Source organism: Micropterus salmoides, unplaced genomic scaffold, assembly GCF_014851395.1.
Source record: "Micropterus salmoides isolate LMB-PRFRI ecotype aquatic unplaced genomic scaffold, ASM1485139v1 Ms_hic_scaffold_1, whole genome shotgun sequence".
NCBI classification, from domain to species: Eukaryota; Metazoa; Chordata; class Actinopteri; order Centrarchiformes; family Centrarchidae; genus Micropterus; species Micropterus salmoides.
Window position 1 is genome coordinate 28,849,674 of NW_024040040.1, and position 19,980 is coordinate 28,869,653.

Sequence of the window (19,980 nt, forward strand, 5' to 3'; positions counted from 1 at the left end):
TTTTTATCCTTGTGCAAGAAGCACAGTCTACATATCTTACATGCTGCCACCGACTTTACCAGAGGGAGAGTAGCAAACAAGGTTTTTATTTGATTTCATAAAGGTTAAAAATACTGGAGATTTACGGGGAAACATTTAACGGGTGGATACCGAGTGAGAACGGAAAAATACGGGAGAATCTCCGGGAAAACGGTAGTGTTGACATGAGAGGAGTAGAGAGAGGAGTGGGGTAATGTGAGGCTACATCCACACTGCTACGTTTTTAAAACTGTTTTATTACGAAACCGATCTTCTCCGTCCACAGCAGCGTTTCAACTGCGTGTCAGAGTTGATCTCTGTCTATATTAGAACGACTGAAAACACACATCTAGTTCAGGTAGCTATACTGCGCGTGCCAGTGTAAACATGAAGCATATGGTCTACTCCGCAGTAGCAGACGATTTAGCGAAAGAAGAAAGTAATACAGACAAAGAACCACACCAGGCTTTTTTCTTTTTTTTCCATTGACCGACAACGAAGTGGAACTGTTACTGAAGGTAACACGGGAGTACGAGAGACGCCGGCGGAAAAACAGACTGGGAGTTGTCGCAAAGTAAATATAGCGACATGCACAGTAGGGTAGACTAACTGTTAAGTGTTATTTACACAGTACTTATATTTTGATAAAAATACCAAAACTAAAACTCTGTAAAGCATCGTGTTTTTGCTTTGCATGACTGATAAGACCGACTCACAAAGCCAAATGTGAGTGTGTGTTCATCATCATTTTATAAAGTCCTCTGTTTTGTCCATCGGGTCAGCAGCGTTTTCAAACAAACATCCTCTGATTCACCGTTTTAATCTGGACAGGAGGTAGAAACGTAGCAAAAGGTCTCCGTTTTTGTAACGAAAACAGAGAGAGAGAGAGATGCAGTCAGCTGATTGAGTGGCACCGCTCTTTGCATCAGGAAACTTGCACTGAAGGATCAGTCTCTCTCTCTGCCTGATGCGCTGTGTCTATTAAACTCGGGTGGCGCGTGAGTGAGATGAGCACAGCTGCGACAGTTTCACATGATCGCTCCTGCGTGTTGCTCCACTTGACTGATTTGCTGTTCAACTCTAATTGTAAATGATTATGTGGGCGTGTTAATCCCTTCTTGTCTGAGAAGGACTTTGGTGCTAGCTAGTTTTTAAACCCGCACACACAGCGTAGTGAAACATTTTAGCTGCCGTTGAAAATTTGTCTGGCGAGTATTGCATCATCTGATCGGCTTTTCTTATCGGCCTTTTTAGCGACCACCGATCAAACTAGTTAAAGCCATTATCGGCTGATTATGATCGGTGAACGATCGATCGGAGCACCCTTAGGCTGAAGTTACAGAACCTCTTAAAAGCATGCTAATGGGCCATGGGAGGTTTTCAGATTTTTGGCAACATTATTTAAATTTCTCTAATAGACCTTTCAAAGCAATTTATTTTTATCTGGATCTCTTCACAGTTTTGTTTTTTATCTTCCTCCTTTTCATCATGAACATTTCTTACCCTCCTCCTATTTACCCTCCTATATTATTTGATTGGCAGCTTAAGGTGTATGTATGTAATATGTATGAGGAGTATAAATGGCTGTATAAAAAAATTAAGTAGATTAGACAATTTCTAACAACTTCTGGTACAATCGGAATACAGATATTTTTGACAAATAGATAGTAGCCTTTTGCCTTGCACCCCTAACATGTCATTTACATTCAGTCGCAGCAGTGACCATTGGTGTCTGCTCGAGTTTAGAAGTAATGCTTTCACACCAATAACCAATACTGTGAATCCATGTGTGAAGCTGAAAGGGAGATTTTATCTTGGATTAATTGAAATTAATCAGGGCCACAAGTCAATTCTCACTAAGGCTGGTTTATTACAGTCCCAGAATAGGATAACAGTGAGATCCCAGGATCTGCAATAAGACAAAGGAAGATGATTATGTAGTATGGTATCACATACGCAATTTTAACCCTGTTTGAAATTATTACGGACCTGACCGGGATTTTACCACTAGGGGTTGAATGTGACATCAGCCGCTCTCGAATGGAATATAATGACAGCCTATGAATTAGAGTGGAGTTTCAAGTCACTGAGTTTTCCGCAGCATGTTTTACACAATAAAAGCCTTGTTAAATGTGCTGCAGACAGTGTTGAGTACTGTAGCGACTCCTTGCATTTCCCATCATGCCTACTGTTGCTGGAGCACATTACCAAACAACAACAGCAGTAGTTCTGGTAAGTTTATTGTTTTTATGTTCCAAAATGCAAATGTAACTTTTTGTTTCCATAACAACATAACAAGATAAACAGGACAAGACTAGAGACACACACAGACAAGACAAGCTCCTGACAATAATCAAAGTATGAAATCCAGGGACTTCAATTATGGAAAGTATCCACCAGTGTAATTTCTTTACAGATGTCTCTCCTTTCAGCTGACATGGTACCGCGGTAATGCCGAAACGGGAGTGAAATAATTTATCTAGGAGTAGCTGAAGTAACTGCAGTGCACATCAACAACCACGTGTGAACAGTCCAGATACCATCTCAGTCAGATGTCTGTCTCTACTGTAAAGTACGGCGACCATGCTTGGCAAGCAAATGATGGGGGAACAAAGATACACCACGAACCTCATTTGGGAATTAGTCACGACACACAGCAATTTTCTGGTCGGCCGTACAGTACACCTATGCGTTACAAAGTCTTAATTTTATAGTGGACATTTGTGATGTTATGATATATACAGTAAACCAATCATCCATCAACACAGTTTTAGACTTATCTATCAGACACAGTTATATTAAAAATCAATAATGATAAACTTCTTTGTCAGATTTATCATTGCTGATAAATTATCTGGTCTGTCTTAGCGGGCTATATTTTCTTTTTCTACAACCTTATTTCTTATTTCACTATTTCTGCTTCATTCTTCACCTTATTTTAGTGTTTACTCACGACTTCAATCTGCTCCTTTTCCACACACACGCACACATACACATACCTACACCCCTGCTGCAAACACAGCAACTTGCCTAGCCTCTTTCTCCATCAGCAGTATGTTTTATAAAGTTGTCAAAAAGTCACAGAACTTGCTTTCTGGGTGGCCGTTAACATACCTGGGAGGCTTACTTAAGTAAAGTCTACATGTGGGAAACACTGCGTTCCAAAAAGAGAGGTAACTTAAACTCTTGCCTAAACTGCTCACTGTTATTCAGCAAACCTTGAGTTTCTCTGTCTCTTCCCTCTTCCCAGATGCCCTGTTTCATTTCCTCATGCATTCAGTTCGTATCAAAGCACATTAATTAGTGGATGTTTACTGTATATCAGAATCAAAATTCTGATTAAAGCTTTTATACGCTGTCCGTCATATCTTTGAAGAAAAGCCACCCTTAGCTCAGAATAAAACTCTGTGCACACAAGACAGCTCTCAATTTGTTAGAGCACTTCTGCTAAAATGTTCCTTGCACTTAATGTGTAGTGTAATTTCAGCCTAATAGTCAGATTCCACCACTTTATCATCCCATAAGGAAATGAAAGTCTGGTAAATAATTATTAATGGACAGTGCTCAGTATAACTTTATTGCATGAACTTATTGTCAGTTTTGTCAGACTGAGGCTGTTTTTTAAAGATGAATGTGCTGTAGCGCCCAAACTCCATGCCTCTTCTGTGTTTATCGTAGTTCCTTTTCTGGCGATGTCGTGCAGAGTCCAGGTTTTTGAAAACAAATATATTGAATATTGATCCTTGAGCTGTGTGATCTTGGTGTAAGCAGGTGTATCAGAAGCAAGCGCTTGAGGTATCCATTCCAAGCGTTTCCCTGGGGGCGTTGCAAAACAGTGCTGGTTTTTACTTCAGTGAAAAAGTATTTCATTGAAGTAAGTCAGCGTCTTTATTCACAGTTCAATAACAGCGACCAGGCTATTTACAATATACTCTAGGTACTCCCTGTACTGTAGGTCAGTCAGTCAATAGTCAGTAAGGTTTCAGTGTTGGCCTTAACTCTGCCAAGACCAGCAATTCCTGGAGAATTTAGAACTGGGAAATATACAAATCTAACAAATTGTCCTGTGTCCTGATAGTGATTCAGAGACACGAGTTTACCACAAGTATATGTGAATGCTGACTTTGCAATGCGATCGGATGCCGAAGGTAAAGCTGCTTAATAGACTTTCCCAGAGGTTTGTTTCTCACTGCGTGGATTTTTGGTAGGTTTTCATTGGATTATTGAAAGATTAGGGGTCAACTGCAGGAAACATGAAATTAATATTGACAGGTGCGCGATGATGTGATTTTCGTGGCTGGTTGCTACAGTGCACAGTCTGCGCAGGTGCATCTCAGAAAATGTTAATATCGTGGAAATGTTTTTCCTGTAATTTAAGTCGAAAAGTGAAACTTTCTTATATTCTAGATTCATTACATATGAAGTGAAATATTTCAGGCCTTTTTTGTTTTAATATTGAGGTGATGATGAACATGATTACAGCTTACAGCTCATGGAAATCAAAAATCCTTATCTCAAAATATTAGAATATTAGCATGAAGAATTTATAATACAGAAATGTCAACCTTCTGAAAAATTGAAAGTTATGATAAAGGTTCATTTGTACACTTGGAACTTGGTCGGGTCTCCTTTTGCACAAAATACTGCATCAGTGTGGCGTGACATGGAGTCAATCAGTCTGTGGCTCTGCTGAGGTGTTATGGAGTCCCAGGTTGCTTTAATAGCGGCACTCAGCTCGTCTGTGTTGTTGGTCTGGTGTCTCTTATTTTCCTCTTAACAATGACCCATAGATTCTCTATGGTGTTCAAGTCAGGAGAGTTGGCTGGCCAATCAAGCACAGCCCGTCTCTTCCTGGTGGCTCTTGATGCGCTGACTCCAGTCTCAGTCCCACTCCTTGAGAAGCTCTCCCACTTTCAGCAATGACCTGCTGTGGCTTACCCTACTTGTGAAGGGGGTCAATGATATATATGACGGATATATGGATTTTTGATTTGCATGAGCTGTAAGCTGTAATCATCAGGATAAAAACAAAGACATGGCTGAAATATTTCACTTTATGCGTAATGTATCTAGAATATATTAAAGTTGTTTTTTAAAATGATATTCTAGATTTGTAATATATATTCTAATCTATATTTTCCTTTTTATGTTAAATTTTCCACAATATTAAAATTTTCTGAGAAGCACTTGTATGCATTAATATCTAATATCATTAAGTCCACTAGATTAAAATGTAGGCTCTGCCTTTTATGCACCTGGGGCCTTATTACTGAAAGTTCCTATCACAAGTCTTATATTAAGATAGCAAGAGTCTAAGATCGGTTATCAACTTTTATGTCTGTTACCTAGCAACTGATGCCACTTTTCTCATCTCACGAGCCAAACGGCTGTTAATCGCCATCATCGATCTCCAAGTCAGATGATTTAGAGGTGTTGGTAACCTCTGTGAAGAAATCCAAATTCACATAACACTTAATTTGGGAGATTAAAGAAAGTGGGCTAAAATAGCGGACACAGTCACCGCCAAGTCCATTGACAAGTGATACGAAGAGAAATGCAGCTGTTGTGTCTGAAGAGCAGAGGAAACCCAGTGGCTCCTCCTGTGCTCCCTCACTGACCCGACAGAAACCTGTAGGCTACTCTTCTCGGGAAAGTTAATAATGAAGGTAAAAAAATTTTTTTTAAAATTATAATAATAATTAGAACTGCAAGCAGTTGTAAGCAGGGTCCAAGCCTCCCGGCGCCAGCTGCCCCCCACGCCCCGTGGAGGGCGCGCTAGCCACGTTGCCGTGGCTCGGGGGGCCCCGTGGAGAATAAATGAGCAGAGTTATACATTAAAGGGGCTTGTGGTTATGGAGATCTGAAATGAATGTATGTCTATGGGAGTGTTTTTTGATTTACAATAAATAGCGCCACCTAGTGGCCGATTGATTCCAAATGTCACACAGCCCCTTGGGAGGGCGTGGAAGATAAGGTCAGTTTGGTGTAGATTGGCCATTGTAAACGTAAAAAATTTATTAGCTTATAATTTCAAAATTCCCTCTACAAACTTTTTGGCTCGGTCCAGAGATGATCCGTGCCAAGTTTGGTGCCGATCGGACTTGCGGCTTGGGAGGAGTTAATTAAAATAGGTTTTTCAGTTTTTACAATTTAGTGAAATGAAAACATCATCGCACAGAGCTGTGTCCTATACCATACGAATCGTCAGTATCCCCCAAACACGTAGACATGAAGTTTATGAATGTGCTGGGGTGTAGTTATGAGGTAAAATGTCCTTTGGTTAAAAAACCCATTGAAATGAATAGGATTCTCTGATGGTATTTGAGCTTCGATTATAGCACCACCTTTTGGCCGAACTGCAACGAATTTTTCAGGTGTCATCAGGGGCCCATGGGGAAGAAATTACCCAAATTTGTTATCAATCAGACTTGTGGTTATGGAGATATAAAATGCATGTAAATCAATTTTTTTCACGTCTTTAATCTGCAATAACCACCTATGGGCAAAATTGAGGTGAACTTTGGTGCCTGTAGTGAGGGGACCATGCTGAACAATTCGGCTTAGGTCACCTAGGGGATAGTTGCAGCAAATTTTGCACAGGCCCTCAGGGGGTCGTCCCACATTACTGGTCAAAATTTGGTGTCTATCGGCCATTCCAAACCTAAGATATAACATCACTTCCTGTTTTTAGTGTTTTTCGCAAACATTTGTTAGCATATAATTGGGACATTTTTTGTAGGATCAAAATTTCCTGAGATGGTCTGTGCCAAGTTTGGTGCAGATCGGACTTGCGGCTTCGGAGGAGTTAATAGGTTTTTCAGTTTTCAAAACTCATTTTGACAACATTACTGATTTGCATGTCAAATTTCATGTTGCAATCAAAAGTAACCCCCAAATTTCTGACAGCAGGCTTAAGGTATGGAGCCAGTTTTTGCTTTGTTTAAATTAAGAAAATTTTGTGACAACCACAACTTAATATCATTAATACAACTAAGTAGGGAGTCTAGTGCAACACTAACATTCGGTTTTAAAGGCAAATAAATCTGCAAATCATCGGCATAACAGTGAAAGGATAGGTTGTGCTTTCCTATAATACTCCCTAACGGCAACATATATAAAGAAAACAAGATTGGGCCAAGAATTGAACCCTGGGGTACCCCACAAGAAAGAGGAGCAGCTGATGAAGAGCATTCACCAATCATAACAGAGAAGCTCCTATTTGCTAAAAAGGAGCTAAACCATTGAAGAGCCAAACCACGAATGCCTACATCATGCTCAAGGCGAGAGAGGAGAACTGCATGGTCCAACGTATCAAACGCCGCCGTGAGGTCCAAAAGCACTAAAACAGCAGGATTCCCGGCATCCACAGATAAGGCAATGTCATTGTGTACTCTGAGCAGTGCAGACTCAGTACTGTGACGTGATCTAAAACCAGATTGAAATTTTTCACGCACAAAATTTTTCTGCATAAAGGCTTGTAGCTGTATAAAAACAACTTTTTTGAAAACCTTTGACAGAAAAGGCAGATGAGAAACTGGTCTAAAATTAGATAACACTGAAGGGTCAAGATTTGGTTTCTTAAGTAGGGGCCTGACCACAGCAGTTGTTTAAATTCAGCTGGGACACAACCTAGACTAAGACAAGAATTAATTAACGTGAGTAGACTCGACCCATGTCGACTTGGCGCTATTAAAAACTTCCTTCACTATCCTGGCTGGGACAATGTCTAACGGACAGTATGTGGGTTTCATGTGTTGCACTACCTCAGAAAACAGCGTAAGCGAAACTGGTTTAAAATCCTCAAAAACAGCAGAATGCACAGGAGCAGCAGGTACAGACATTAGTACTGCAGTTCTGCCTAACAGATGCTACTTTGTCAGTAAAATAGCCAAGAAATTTCTCACATGTACTAATTGAAACCTGAGGTACATGGATTCAACACAGAGTGAATGGTATTAAATAAAAGTCTAGGTTCATGGCAACTGCTAGTTATGATCGAAGAAAGATCTTCGACACCTTTACAGCCTTCTGGTATGCGGCTAGGCTGTCCCTTAATAGGCACAGTAATGTAAATAATTTGTCCTTCTTCCACCTTCGTTCAGCTTGTCAACAATGTTGCCTAAGAGCCCTTGTGGCATCATTTAACCAGGGATCCACCTTAGGTTTAATAGCTTTAGTCCGAAAAGGGGCAATAGAGTCTAAAATTTCAGTGCTTGTGGAATGAAACACAGAACATTATCTGGGGAAAAAGGAGAGACCAGACCATTCATAGCATAAAACTGTGAGCCCATAAACGCAGAAGCAAACTCTACACCTAAAGAGGGTGTGATGCAGCGGCGCCTAGAGGCTGAGGAGACAGGTTTACTAGCGGGTGGTGGAACACTGATCTCAAATCTAATAGGGAAGTGATCTGAGATACCGGATTCTTTTATTTCCTCAAGTAAAACTGAAAGCCCATGTGAGATAATGAGGTCCAAAGTGTGGCCGAGATGATGTGTCGGCCCTTCCACACATTGATTTAGGCCAAAAGAGTTTAAAAGAGTATTAAAATCATGAGCGAGTGGGTTTGAAGGACAACACACATGGATATTGAAGTCCCCACAAACCAAAAGCTTGTCATATTTAGGAACAACATCAGCTAAAAACTCAGAAAACTCGTGTATAAAATCTTTGTTTAGCTTTGGTGGGCGGCACACAGTACAGGTGTAGGTAGTAGCCTGCAACTGTGCTCGTCTTTGAAGAGCGTGGCCAGCCCACCGCCTCGACCTGACAGTCGTGGGGAGTTGTAGAAAGAACAGCTGGGGGGGAGGAGCTCCGAGAAATCGCTATCATCACCTGGTTTTAGCCATGTTTCCGTCAACAAAAAAAAGTCCAGAGCATTTGTCATAAATAAGTCATTCAATAAGTCTTATTTGTAAGTGATCTAGTGTTGATCAGCGCTATATGAATAGAGCGTCTTTCGGTCCGTTGGGAAGCACGACCAAGCGGGCGGAGATTCGCAAGCACGCAGCCTCGCTTGAGGCGCTCCCTGTTCCAATAGCGGGGAGATGGACACTCGGAGCCCGGTACAATCGACCGGAGCCACCGACAACTGCATGCCAGAGAACGCAGCCCACAGCCGACGAACCCAGCCGAAAACCCACCACATGGATGGCCCCGATCACAGGCAGAGGATGATGTCAGGTACACTCTGAGCCTGACACGTATTCCGCCTCTCCTACCGCGTCTCCTGCGGCTATTTCTCCGGAGTGGCAGGCAAGGTTGACGCCATAGATAGGCAGGTATGGACGTAAGGAAAGGCAGTGGCGTAGGCTACCTGTCGACTGACCGACAGAGTCGTAGATCGTCGCTTTCTCCACAGAATTGCGTATATATATTAACAAAGTCAGGCGGTCATACACCAGTAGTGGCGACACATTTCGAGTGACAAACAGTAGAAACAGGCAAGTCGACAATAATCCCAGCAAAGATAAGCGGCGAGCCAAACGCTATCTCATATCTCATACACTATTAAACAAAACTAAATTAAAAGCCAATTGCCTAATTCAGTCTCATGGAATATATTAAACTATTAATTTGACATTCTGATTAATAATTAAATTGAGTCGTCGCAGTGACCTGGGTTCGAGCCCCAGCCTGATGCTTTGCTGCATGTCAACCAATGCTGCATGTTGTGCGGAGCCACATTGCCAATTCACTAACCCTCGCCTCCAAAGTGACAAATAAAATACATTTATTACATGTACCATTATCGCTGAAGGAGGCAGAGTAATAACTAAAAGGGAGAGACAGAAAGAGGATGCAGCAACAAGATCATAAAATAGATTCATCTTATAATTTGTAATGGAAAATCAAACTGGTTTAAGCTTGTACACTGGAAACTGACCCAACCATACTTATCACATGCCAAAGATGCAGAGAATAGCAGAGAAAGTGTTACTTTAAGTTTCCAGAATTTTTATGTTATCCAAAAGATTCACAGTAGATCTTTGTAAGTTTGCTGTTTGTAGTGACAAGTATGTTTTTGGTAGTTATTTAGTAATTTGAGTAGTTTTGGAAACTGTTGGTTCTTTGTAAGGAGGGCTTTTTCTCCGGCTCAGTGGTGGGGATGGAACTGGACGGTGTGGAGGCAGTGACTGAGAGGAGGATGAGAGGGAAGCTGAAAACTATCACGGACAACCCCTCTCATCCTCTCTATGCTGAGCTGAGGCAGATCAGGAGCTCCTTCAGCCACAGACTCATCCAGCCCCGAGGCTCAAAGTGCTTTGGAGGCTCATTTGTGCCATCAGGCTCCACAACACTGCAGCACCAAACTGACAGATTTGTGCCTGATTATATCTGAGACATTATCTGGTTGTAAATGATTGAATGATTATTGATTGTATAGTGTAAATAGTGTGTTTATACTTCTACAAAACTGTATCTGTTGTTCTTTTATATTTCTTTGTGTTGATATGTTGACCTAAATTTCCCCTATGGGGGATTAATGAAGTTATATCTTATCTTATTTCTCAATTAAAAATGTCATAAAATGTATTTAAATGAATTTAAACATATTTTTAATATACACAAAACACTCTAGTATAAAAGTGATTTAGAAAAGCTAACCTTTAGGTTAGAAAAACAATAAAAATGTAACCCTCTGGTGCCCAAGATTGTCCAATCCAAAAAATGGTCTTAACCCCATGCTTTTTTTCTGCGGTTATATCTTTTTTTTTTTTTTTTTTTTTGCTACAGTTCTTTTTTTATTTGTGAAATTGCTAAATCTGCATTGCACACACATAAGACCTGAATTAGTGTCTTTCTCTGTCCTCAGCCGCTGCCAGAGAAGTTTGTGATGAAAGGCATGGTGGAGCGCTTTAACGATGACTTCATCGAGACCAGAAGGAGCGCTCTGCACCGCTTCCTCAACAAGATCTCTGAACATCCCATACTGTCCTATAGCCAGCACTTCAAAGTCTTCCTCACTGCACAGGTGTCTTACTCGCACATGCACACACAAAAGGATGCATCCCTCTGATGTCTTTTGTGTATGATTAAACAAATGAGCTGTAATCATCAAGATTTAAAAAAAAAAAAAAAAGGACTGAACTATTTGACTTGTATGTGTAAAGAATCTACAGTATATGAAAGTTTAACTTTTTGAACAAACGTATAGAAATAAATGAGCTTTTCCATGATATTTTAACATTTGAGTTGCACCTGTATTAGCTATTTGATTTCATTGAGCCAAATAGGCTTAGCTCTTCACAAACTCTCTCCTTTTCAGCTTTATTCCTCCAATGAGGTATCTTATTTATCACTTCTAAAAATTAGGTTATATGCATTCAGACCAATATGAACATTTAGGAGCTGAACCAACATTGATGCACGTCTTAATTAATGCTCTGATGTGCAACTCCGGTAGGACTTATTGTCTCTCAGGAAACAAGGCCCAGGCTTCCTGACCCGGATGGGAGAGACAGTGAGGGCGGTGGCCAACTCAGTACGAGGCCTGAGGAACCGGCCAGAGGAGTTTACTCTGATGCAGGAGTATGTGGAGGACTTCAGCAACAAAGTCTGCTCTGTGGACAAAGTCACCCAGAGGATCATCAAGGAACAGAAAGGTACTCTTGCAGGCACATTGAGGTCATTTACAGAAATTAAAGTTTCATGGTGTGTAAAGGTTAATAAAAAAATATTTGAATTCTGTGCTTTAGCTATGGAAACTAAGGCCACATGTTGTGTCAAGCTGAAAAAATTAAAATAAAAAGTTGAAATACTTTGGGCAGCACGGTGGTGCAGTGGTTGGCGCTGTCGCCTCACAGCAAGAAGGTCGGGGGTTCAAACCCCGGTTGCTGTATGGAGTTTGCACCCAGAGAGCGTGGGTTTGCTCCAGCTTCCGTCCCACCGTCCAAAGACATGCGGACTAGGTTAATTGGTGACGCTAAATTGTCCTTAGGTGTGTCTGTGTTTGTGTGGCCCTGCGATGGATTGGCGACCTATCCAGGGTGTACCCCGCCTTTCGCCTGATGTCAGCTGGGATTGGCTCCAGGTCCCCGCGACCCTGTACGCAGGATAAATGGTTGACGATGGACGGATGAAATACTTTGTACCATGAAACAAAGGATTGATGAAGACGATTTCAAATCAAATCTGACATTTACTGATCTAAAATTTAAAGTGCCATATATAGTTTTCAGCGGCCACTGTGCGGACACAACCGCTTTCATACAGAGATCCCACAATAAACGCAGAAACACCGATGTAGGTACTAGATGTGCTCGGGTGGTCAGATCTGCTCGGGGGCCTCCGCCTGTTGATAACGTCGCATAATGTGATGATGTGGCAAATTGTAATTGGCTGTACGTAGGAGTGCTTATGGATATAGTTTTAATGGGACCTCGGATCAATTATGGAGACCCCATAGCCGTTAAAAAATATTATTTAAGTTAAATAATCTTATTTAACGGCTCTGGGAGAATTTGAATGACGTGAACAACAATGAAATACAGCTCTACTTATTAAATGGGACTTAACACAGCCTGCTAATAGCTCTGTATTAATGTTACAATGATAATGTTAGCTGCCGATCACGTTAAGCTAACGGTAGCTAACTTAAGCTACTCGGACAAACATAGTGCCCTGGTTATAAATGTATGTATCCGAGTCTTTATTAAATATTTTTGCTTTTATTTCACATTTGCTTTGGCAGTATGGCAATAACGTACACACACACATTAGCTTAAGTTGATCGGCAGCTAACATTAGTGTTGTAACATTAATTCACCGAAAACTAGTATCCGTATACACTACGACATACAGCCAATCACCATCTGCCTTGTCATCATACAAACGTACAGCCAATCACGTCATGTGACGTTACCAGCAGCCGCAGGCCCGTGAGCAGATCTGACCACCCGAGCACATCTGGTACCTACACCGGCATGCCGGCTGTGGCTTTTCTCCAGACATGTTCAGGATCTGTTAGTTCAACGTTCGCGGCTCAGAGGCAGATCAACACCGGCTCCGTACCTTTCATACAGCACAGTGAGCCTCATATTGGCTCAATACTCCCGGAAAAAAGGCAGTGTGACTGTGGCTATAGACGGACAGGGAGACAGCTTCACACAACATGCTGGAAACTCGGGTAAACTCCCACTGCAGCGCTACAGTAATATTTTTATCAGCTGCAGGTTGAACTAATACATGTTGAACTAATACATGCTGTTGTATTGATGTTAGCTTGCCCGTCTTACTATTTGTGTATCTTTCACCAGAAGCTCAGCAATGTCAACACAACTACATGTACTGGATGATAATGAAACGGTTAATAAGCTGGACTGAGAGATTCTAAATAACAAATGAGATTGTTGCCACACTTTATAACAGTTAGACCACAGTAAATAACTTTACTGTAGTGAATGGATCTTCAACTGTGGTGTTGTCCCCGTTTTGTTGCAGTATTGTATATTATGTGGGTCACGTTAGTTACAGTGACTGAGATGCTGGAGAAGCGGTGTACCTGAGTATGACGACAAATCTAAATTGAACGTTACGAAGCAAACAGTGGCTGTTCCGAGCTAATGTAGCGTTAGCTGGCTGCCCTGCCTTCATCACTATAGGCTGGTAAACAAATTGCTCAACATTTGCCTTGTACCGTTATATAATTTCTTGCAGGCTAAATCAACACTTACCAGTGGTACACAGGATAGTAATAGGGGTCGAGTTAGTTGGTGAAGTAATGTGGAAGGCGATACAGCTTTGCACAAGATACTATTATTAGGGCTTGACCCGAATATTCAACCGTTGGGTACACATTCGATTTTCAATTATGAGATTCGATTGAGGGTTGTTGAGCAGTGAACGTAACACTCCAGTTCACATCAAAGGGAAAACGAAATTATGCCCTCAGCTTTGTGGGAGCAATTTAAACTGAGTGATGACAGCAGTAGAGTAGAAGTTATGGTGTTTATTGATTTTACAATTTTAGGCCGATTGTAGAAGAAGAGCATTTTGTCGCTGGTGAATTTTGCATGAATAACAAGATTGGACTCTCTGCTACGGTTCAACCTGCTCTGTACAGCAGCCACCAACCCGGTTCGGCACGCATGGATTTTCACTCTGCCTGCTCTTCACCTGCTCAATATAGGCCTACGATCCTTTTAACCCCGCAATAAATATTTCTCCCTTTCTTAGTCCTGCACTTGGGTCTGCTAGCCGTGCTATAACAAAGTTAAAAACAAAGGTTTGTTAATAATCGCTCTGTTAGCCTAGCTATGAGAATAAATAAACGGAGCGCTCACTTTTTTTCTTTCTTTCTCACACACGCGCACACACAGACAGACTCAGGAACACGAGGGCAGCAGGTGACCCGCAGCCTCAGATCCAGACTCCACAGCTCCAGAGCCAGAAACACCTGCAGGAAGTGATAGGAGGAGAGAGGAGAGGGACGAGAAACACAAGACTGCCGGAAAGGGGAGAAGTTGTGTTAGTAACATGCAATAATGGGATGAGGTTGCATACAGAGGCAGAGAAAGTAGAGGAGAGAGGAGCTCAGTGCATCATAGGAAATCCCCCGGCAGTCTAGGCACAGGAGAGGAGCTTGATAGCTGAACGCTCTGGCTCCCATTCTACTTTTGGAGACTCGAGGAACCACAAGTAACCCTGCATTCTGGGAGCGCAGTGCTCTGGTGGGGTAGTAAGGTACTATGAGCTCTTTAAGATAAGATGGTGCCTGACCATTAAGAGCTTTGTAGGTAAGAAGAATGATTTTAAATTCTATTCTGGATTTTACTGGAAGCCAATGCAAAGAAGCTAAAACAGGAGAAATGTGATCTCTTTTCCTGGTTCCTGTCAGAACACGTGCTGCAGCATTCTGGATCAGCTGAAGAGTCTTAATAGACTTTTTCGAGCAGCCTGATAATAAGGAATTGCAGTAATCCAGCCTAGAAGTAACAAATGCATGGACTACTTTTTCTGCATCATTTTTAGACAAGATATTCCTGATTTTAGTATATTACGTAGGTGAAAAAAGGCGGTCCTTGAAATTTGCTTAATGTGAGACTTAAACGACATGTCCTGATCAAAGATAACTCCAAGATTCCTCACAGTGGTGCTGGAGGCCAGGGCGATGCCATCAAGGGAAAGTATAATGCGTCACTGAGGTGCTTAGGCCCCAGAACAATAACTTCAGTTTTATCTGAGTTTAACAATAGAAAATTACAGGTCATCCAGGTTTTAACATCCTGAAGGCACATTTGAAGTTTAGCTAATTGATGAGTTTCATCTGGCTTGATTGATAGATATAACTTGAGTATCATCTGCATGACAATGAAAGTTTGTGGAATATTTCCTGATAATATTGCCTAAGGGAAGCATATATAAAATGAAGAGGATTGGTCCGAGGACAGATCCTTGAAGAACTCCATGACTAACTTTGGCGTGCATGGAGGGCTCATCGTTAACATGTACAAACTGAAATCGATCTGATAAATATGACTTAAACCAGCTTAGAGCGGTTCCTTTATTGCCAATGAAATGTTCCAGTCTCTGCAATAGGATCTGATGGTCAATGGTATCAAATGCAGCCCTGAGATCTAATAAAACCAGTACAGAGACAAGTCCTTTGTCTGATGCAATAAGGAGGTCGTTAGTAATTTTCACCAGTGCTGTCTCTGTGCTATGATGGACTCTAAATCTTGACTGAAAATCTTCAAATAAACTATTGCTCTGTAGAAAGTCACACAGCTGTTTAGCAACTGCTTTCTCCAGGATCTTAGATATAGGTCTATAGTTGGCTAAAACATCTGGATCAAGTTTTGGCTTTTTCAGAAGAGGTTTAATTACTTACTATTACAGTGGTCCTGGGTTCCTCCTGGTGCAATGCCCAACCTCATGTGGCCAGAGTGTGTAGGCATTCCATCCATCCATCCATCCATCGTCAACCGCTTATCCTGCGCACAAGGTTGCGGGTGTGTAGGCATTCCCTGGATGTCAAAGGCATTGATGCCATTGACTGGCCCTCACGTTCCCTAGACCAGAATCCAATTGAGAACCTCTGAGACACTGTGTATCAGTGCATCCAACGCTGCCAAGTAGCGCCACAGACTGTGCAGGTGCTCACTGATATGAATTAAAGATTATGAACACAACTATGTCGTTCATCAAGATTGGTGTTTGATTTAAGTGTTCCCTTAATTTCTTTTGAGCAGTGTATATTAACTGATGTTCGGGATATTTTCAATTTCTCCATCATCATCCAGCTCCTTGACATGAAATAAGCTTTGTACTTCAGCAAGTTGTCTTGACAACATCCAAATGCCTAAATGCATTGAGTTGCTGCCATGTGATTGGCTGATAAGCTATTTATGTTAACAAGAAATTGAGCAGGTGTACCTAATAAAGTGGCCGGTGAGTGTATATCTCAATATTACCCAAAGTGTCACTTACGCCTCTCTGGTTCTATAGAGTATTATAATCAAAAGTATTAAGGGGATATTGATTGATTGATTGATCGCCTTAATACTATTGCCTACCTCAGCCATGCTACTTGCTAGTGTTATAGTCAAGACTGCCCAAACCGAAACCAAGTCAAGACCAAGACTTTTAGGGGCTGAGACCAAGTCGAGACCAAGAACGAGGGAGGGCAAGACCGAGTCAAGACCAAGACCAGTTCCCCGCATTACATGACACACAATAAAATGTGGAACGAGATCATAGGTACTTCTCAAACTGATCTGAAAGATCCACATTCCCACTAAAACACTCACCTACAAACACTTAGAGCTGAAATCAACTTAAGCATCTTTATTAAACTTTTCCTTGTTTACCATCGCGGGGAGGGGGGACAGTAGTTAACGGTAACAACACATTTTTAATTAGGGTTATTGGTTCCATTTGAAGCAGTATATTTTACATCCAGTCAAAGTTAGGATGTTAACAAAGAAATCAGACTATGCAAAAGCAATTTATTGACATTCCCAAAGTTATGGTCTTGACTGGTCTTGAAATAAAATCCAGAGTCCTCAATGTCCCAGACCTAGACAAGACTGAGTACAAATGCCGTTGAGCCCGAGACGAGACCAAGACCATCAAAACGTCCGGTCTCGAGACCATGACCGGTCTTGAGTTCTACAGCACTGCTACTTGCTGTCGTCAGGTATATGTGAAACCGCAAATGATATGAGTCATACTGCCTCGGACTTCACCTGGGTCAGCAAGGGCCCCATCAGGTCCTATTGAACCAGGTCAACCTGATGAGAAATGGGCTGCTGGAACAAGACATTCATGGACTAGAGCAGAAAATATTGATCTGTTGTGATGCTACTATACAAGCTATCCCTGTGAGATGGGTCATAAGCCGAGACTCTGGGATATATGGATGCTTCTAAATCCATCATCGACACTGACAAAGAAACAACTCCTAGCTCAGTGTTCTAACATCCGCAAGCGGTCTCAGTGCTGTGATACTTCCTGAAACCAGACTGAAACATTTCAAATAACTTGTTATTTTCCAGTACAGTGAGCAATTGTTTGGACAAAATTCTTTCTAGAATCTTTGTAATAAAACACAGTTTTGTAATTGGTCTCAAATTTTGTGGGAGGGAGGGATCTAATAATTATAATAATAATAATATACAGTCTCTAAGTAGTCTTCTGGTTTATTAGAAGTAAGAAGAGAAGTGACATTTGGACAAATGAACGAGCACACAAGTTCTTTAGCAGGAGAGCCAACAGCCTGTGGATCTTTTATACCATGAAGCCAGAGGAGTCTGGACAGATACAAACCGCTGACAGCAGAAATCATGGATGTTGTGGATTTTCCCAGATAGAAGGCTATAATGTGGGACAGATGTTTTCAAAGCAGTGATGAAGTTGTTTTCTGCTAGACAGGTAATTAACTTAAGTTTGTCAGACTTTAGCGATGCAAATGAAAGCTGTTGTTTGATAGCTTTAGCTTGAAGCAGGCCATAATCAGAGAGACGTCAGGTGTTTCCCCTGTCAGTGGTGGGAAATATGTAGTTGCATTAATTTCATGTCGCCTACTTATTCTGCAGCCTGTGGGTTGGCTTTGCCGGTTACATTAGCGAGACAATCAGCTGATCAGTAACGTTTATTGGCAATAAAACCATAACGTTAGCTTAGAGCACGGGAGCACCAGCCAGCTAAACTTTTGCTGCCCTGGTAGAAAAACCATGAAAGGTTAGTTGCATTGGTTTATTCTCCAGCGCTGGCTTTGGCTTGTGGTGTAAAATGTGTAGGCTAGTTGTATTAATTTCATGTAGTTACTCTCTCTCTCTCTCTTGCGCTCTTTTTTGGCTTTGTCGGTTACATTGTTGAGACAATCTGCTGATCACTAATAGGCAATAAAACGGTAGCTTACAGCTAGAAGCTCAAAAATAGACAGCTAAACCTTTAGTGTGCTGGTAGAAAAAAATATGTTGTTGATTAGTTTTATGTAGTTAATCTCTCTCTCCAGCACTCTGTTTTGGTTTTGTTACCTTCCTGAGACAATCAGCTGATCACTAATTGGCAATAAAACAGCAGCTCCCAGCAGGGAAGCTCAGATCAGACAGCTAAACTTCACATTTTACTGCCCTGGTGGAAAACATATATTTCTTTTTACTGCTAATGGTGATATGTAACAAGACTGTGTGCCTATCAATAATGAATACTTTCCGAATGTGCATTTAAAAAATTGCTTTGCCAGTGTGCACACAAATGTGTAATTTGTACTTTCACATGCTAAATCCCCATTAAAAACATTGCACCGTTTTACGACAAGCTGAAATTATGGCTCTCAGTACTACTTTGTATTTCTGTTGTATTTTAAAAAATTTAAAAAGACATTTTGGTAAGATTTGCATGTTTATCTAATTAAGCAAAGTGATAGGAGCCTTGATCCTCACCAGCCAATGCATTTGTAAACTTCGTGTATTATGTGGTTTATAATGGACTGTGGTGCAGAAACAGTGAGCTTACATGGTCCTGTTATCTGTCAGTGGTCATACTTGAAGCACTAGATAGTTTTTGAGATGTTCTTCATGGCTGAAGAAACAGACTGCACTCTATGAACGCCTGGCAGCACAAATGAACCAGCTGCAGTTGGATTGGACCCACCCAGAATGGTTAACCCAAGGACGGACAGTCCTGGTCAGAAGGGAACAATCCCATCAGACTACCGGCCAATAACCTGCTTCTGCACAACATGGAAGCTCCTGTCAGGTATCATTGCAGCTAAGATGAGTAGGTACATGGCTTAATACATGGACAGGGCCCAGACGGGAATGGGCAGTACTACCAGGGGAGCCAAGCACCAGCTACTGGTCGATAGAGCAGTCACTCAAGACTGCAAAACCAGGCACACCAACCTGTGCACCGCCTGGATTGACTACAAGAAAGCCTACGATTCAGTGCCACATACATGGATACTGGAATGCTTGGAAATGTACAAGATCAATAAGGCATTAATAGCCTTCATCAAGAACTCAATGGGGCTGTGGAAAACAAGTCCCCATCAAGTGTGGCACCAAGGTGATTCACTATCACCCTTGCTGTTCTGAATAGGTATCCAGGCTATTATTATTTTGAAAATCTGTTGCTCACTGGCTCCTGAATACACATACAGTCAAACCATGGGTCACAGGGTGGGGTGGGATGTAGATCAGCCTGCAAATCACCCACCCAAACAGCAGTGGAGGGACGGAGGCTTTGGCAGACTACGTTGGATGAAGCGTGTGGGAGAAGTAGATAAACAAAAGCAAGACAAGCGATCAAACGCCATAGTGAAGTGGATATCTACACACTGCATGCTGCTTAGTATTGGGGAACATGTCGGTCTGAGGAACGTTCTTAAAGTCACAACATGGTCGCTTTTAGGCTACATAACTCTGCCTGATAGGCCTTCATCATTGCGGGTCTGCCACGCGAAGTCACTCCTGTTAATGTCCTATTTAGCAAACACTAATATAGTGTTTACAC

General features: G+C 41.6%; 1 protein-coding gene across 1 annotated transcript in view; it reads left to right on the top strand.

The window, feature by feature from the left end:
• Positions 1-19,980, top strand: part of snx7 (sorting nexin 7) — a 79,231-nt gene that overhangs the window by 27,857 nt on the left and 31,394 nt on the right. The window contains exons 4-5 of the mRNA XM_038691948.1: positions 10,835-10,993; positions 11,426-11,624. Of these exons, the coding sequence (XP_038547876.1) occupies positions 10,835-10,993; positions 11,426-11,624 (358 nt within the window). The remainder of the gene's footprint in view (positions 1-10,834; positions 10,994-11,425; positions 11,625-19,980) is intronic.